A 3,991-nucleotide genomic window follows, 5' to 3' on the forward strand; every position below is an offset into this window, starting at 1 on the left:
ATAAAAAATAAAAATAAAAATACAATTGCTCTAGTAATCCTCAGTGGTTCATTGTTATTTTATAAGTAATTCGCGGCAATTCCAAACTCACACTGTTTATAACAATCTTGATAAGACTGACCAAATTAATAATTTTTAGACTTTGGTGTACATGTATCTGGCCAGTCAATAACTTTATCGTAAGTTTAAATTACATGACGTAGTTACTTGACAGTACTGGTTTCTGAGAAAACTATTTTGAAAAAAAAAAATCCTCACACACATTTTTGTATTCAAAGACGGAAAAACATTCCCAAACAAACAACACCCCCCCCCCACCCTTTACGCACAAAAAAGCCAGGCTAAATTTTTTTTCTGCCAGCAAACATGAGTCACAACATATTTATATCCTTCAGCTCGGACTGCAGTGTCTTTTTCATTCCACAAAACAAGCCAATTATCAGACTAGCATAATATGAATGTACAAAATCCTAATTACGGTTCTATTTGTGCATTAACGCAGTATTGTTTCATTTTTCAGACTGGATAGTGGGAGCCGAATCTTATAAAATTATAAAACTGGCTGAACAGGATTGTTCCTTACTGAACAGGCCTCATGCTCTGTGGCCTGAAGGGTCACACCACAGATGAGGTTGGCAGACAGATGTCAGAGTACATTCTTGTTTATTGTTTCTTTTCCTGTCCATTTCAGAGCAATGACTATCGTACTCCTCGATATCATTGTCTCAAGAAACAAACCAAACTGCACAGTCAGTCGATGGGTTCCACACACCGACATGACATTATAAGTCTTGGGTCTGTAAACCGGATCGTGCCAAACGGGGCGACATGTATCATTTTACCTTGCTGTCTGAACGTTTCATAATGTAGGTTAATGCTTGTTTTAACCTCCCCTGGGAGTCAGATTACAGGGGTAAGTTTTAATAAACAGTTTTATTTAATGACAGTGAATAAATGGTCACACATGTCAACTCTCTGCACTGACTGGTCGACTGGGGATCACAGAGGATGATGAACTCGACCCACGCGACACAGGCGGGGCTGGTAGAGCTAGAGGAGTCTTCTCGGACGGGTACATCGAGGAGCTGAGAGATGGTGGTGGTCCTGGAAAAGCCGCCACTCTGGACACAAGAGCTGCATGATGTGCGGCAGCTTGGCTCAGGCTCAAAGGGTTCAGGGGTGCCGGTTTGATAGGCATTCCTGGAAGGAGCCCCGTTACGTCGTGCCCGACCCCAACCGTCGCCGCCGCTGACTTGAGAAAGTCTAAGTTGCTTGAGAATCGCGACATGAAGCTGGAGGTTAAATTCGAAGAGGTCAAAGGTCCGGTGAAGGACGAAGAAAGGTCAAGGCCAGCGGCGTAGGACGCAACGAGGCTGGCGGACAGCGATGGGCCGAACTGAGATGCGAACGGGGGTAACGACGGTGGGAGGAGTGTTGCAGGAGGTGGGGGAAGAATGCTGGATGGGGACTTGTAGTCCGGGGAGATGAGGCTCTCAATGGAGAAGGAGTGTTTTGTGGGCGGTGCTGGGGTCGGAGCGAGATATGGCTGAAATCTAGAAGACACACCCCATGAATGATGAAGCCTTGCCCTCGCGGCTGCCTCTTGCAAGTACGCTGCTGTATCGAGCCCTCCTGAAGACTTCATGGCCAAAAGTTCTGGAGACGGTGGGCCACCACCATTTAGCTGTGACTGTCTTAGCTTGAACCTCTTACGGCGACGTAGGAAGCTACCATTTTCAAACATATCTCCGCACATAGGGTGCAGTGCCCAGTATGAACCTTTTCCAGGGCGGTCTGGGCGCCTGGGGATCTTGATAAAACAGTCGTTGAACGAGAGGTTATGGCGTAAGGAGTTCTGCCAACGTTGGGTATTTTTGCGGTAGAAAGGAAAGTTGTCCATGATAAACTTATAGATATCGCTAAGAGGGAGCATCTTCTCACCAGAACTCTGTATCGCCATCGCTGTGAGAGCAATGTAGGAGTACGGAGGTTTCTGCTCGTCGTACGTGTTTCTACCTGGGCGAGGCATGATAGAAGAAGGTCAGGTAGAACAAATAAAATTCCTGAGAACCTTCCTAGACTCTGAAGGCTGTAGACTGGATGTCCATCCGACGTCAGAATTCTTCAGAGCACTTCCAGGCCACTTGCTTCTCCTGTCACTGTCAGATTAGAATGTCCTCTATCAGCTCAACAACACACTTCTGAAAGAAAGAAAAAAATATTGGGAAAAACCCAGACCTGTAAATATTCATAAACTATAAAATTTGAGATTTTGGATTTGCAGTAGCTCAAAAAATGACACTGAGTTAAAGATATATTATCGGTTTTGAATTCTCTTCTCACATTCGAAATCTGGGCTGTTCTTTGGACAGTTTTTTGTTGTCCGAGTTTGGAGTAAAAAGCGACTAGAATTATTTTATCTGAGTGAATATTTTAAGTAAATGAATGCGTTAACCGCTAGATTACAGCGGGAAAACCCCAAAGCACCATGAAAAAGAAATTACAAATGACAGATGCCAACTAAGGATTGGTAGTGAAGTATAAAGTGTCCGAGACACACTGGCGGAGTTTTCTGCTTGACAAAGCCCCTTGTGATTCCGAACAAAAGGGTTACGCAACATTTTCTTGTACCGGTTGTCAACAAAAAAATGATGTAAATATGTAAAGAAGATAGTGATTCATTTAGCACGCTGTCTGGCCGAGCCAGAGGATAGGGTGTTTCACTGATTTAAACACCTTGAACTATGTGTTGACGTTACAGTGTACCCAGCAACAAAGACACTGGCGCCGAAAACTAAATCTGCCGTGGACTGTCACGGATTCAGCTTCTGCAACTCGAGCCGTTTACGTGTTGAAAAAAAACCCGTATTAGATTCTTTATATATTGTATATTATGATTTCTGTTCATATAAAAGACACTATACAGCTTTCGCTTTTACTTTCGCTTATTAGAAACCCAGTTTGGTCTGCAGGAAACTGCTGGGACGAGAAACAACACGTTGAACTTCTTTTCATAACACAAAACATCATTAACGTTAATTTAAAGGATTGGTTATCTAAAGACATAAAGAAAGATAATATTTGAAGGGAGAATGGGCAGAATAATTGATTTTTTTTTCAAAGTCAAGAATCTTCTTACAACACCAAAAAAGAGAGATGTGTGTGTATGTGTCCGGGTGTGTGTGTCTCTCTCTTTCGTGATCTCTCTCTCATCTCTCTCACTCTGTATGTGTGTGTGTGTGTGTGTGTGTGTGTGTATGTGTGTGTGAGTGTGTGTGTGTGTGTGTGTGCATGTGCGTGTGTGCGCATATGTTTGCGTCTGCGTGGGGGTGGTGAAACATTAAATTAATAATTGTATTAGTACCTTGGCAATTAATTAGTTCTGTCTTATCTTATAATGAGAACTCAAAAACACCCTCCTAGCACCGTTCTGAAATCAACTGCAAATTACGGGCATTGAACAGCCGAAACAATGATAGACTAAACTAGTCCACTTCATTTTTGCAAAGTTATAACCGGTCTAAAATGCACTGTAAAAAGTGTTTTAACCATTCGGTGAAGAAGAGCACATAATTATAGAGGCAGCTTAAATAATCAATCGACGAGCATTCCTCCGGAAAAAAAGGAAATAAAAAAAATATTGACGTTTATAAAAGAAACAAAAGACTCGTGGGAATTCCCAAGGAAATCATCGATCCCGAGAATTATTGTACTTCTAAATTCGGATTAGGTGAATAACAGCTTCTAACTCCGTTCTCAATCAAACTGTTTGTGCAATGTCGAAGTGGGCATTGGGTGTTTGTATTCATTCTGAGGAATGCAGTGGCAGAGTTCGACATTCTATACCAAACAAGAAACGATATATCTCCAACAACGACGGTGCCTTAGACAAACATACGCAGACGCCAAAGGAAACACACACACACACACACACATACACACACACACACACACATACACACACACGCACACACACACACACACACATGAA

General features: G+C 42.6%; 1 protein-coding gene across 1 annotated transcript in view; it reads right to left on the reverse strand.

The window, feature by feature from the left end:
• Positions 1–393: 393 nt before the first annotated feature.
• Positions 394–3,991, reverse strand: part of LOC101848789 (protein lin-31) — an 18,880-nt gene continuing 15,282 nt past the window's right edge. Inside the window, exon 2 of the mRNA XM_005088961.3 lies at positions 394–2,201. Within this exon, the coding sequence (XP_005089018.1) occupies positions 968–2,029 (1,062 nt within the window). The 5' untranslated portion in view covers positions 2,030–2,201 and the 3' untranslated portion in view covers positions 394–967. The remainder of the gene's footprint in view (positions 2,202–3,991) is intronic.

This window comes from Aplysia californica, unplaced genomic scaffold (genome assembly GCF_000002075.1).
Source record: "Aplysia californica isolate F4 #8 unplaced genomic scaffold, AplCal3.0 scaffold00002, whole genome shotgun sequence".
Classification (NCBI taxonomy): Eukaryota; Metazoa; Mollusca; class Gastropoda; order Aplysiida; family Aplysiidae; genus Aplysia; species Aplysia californica.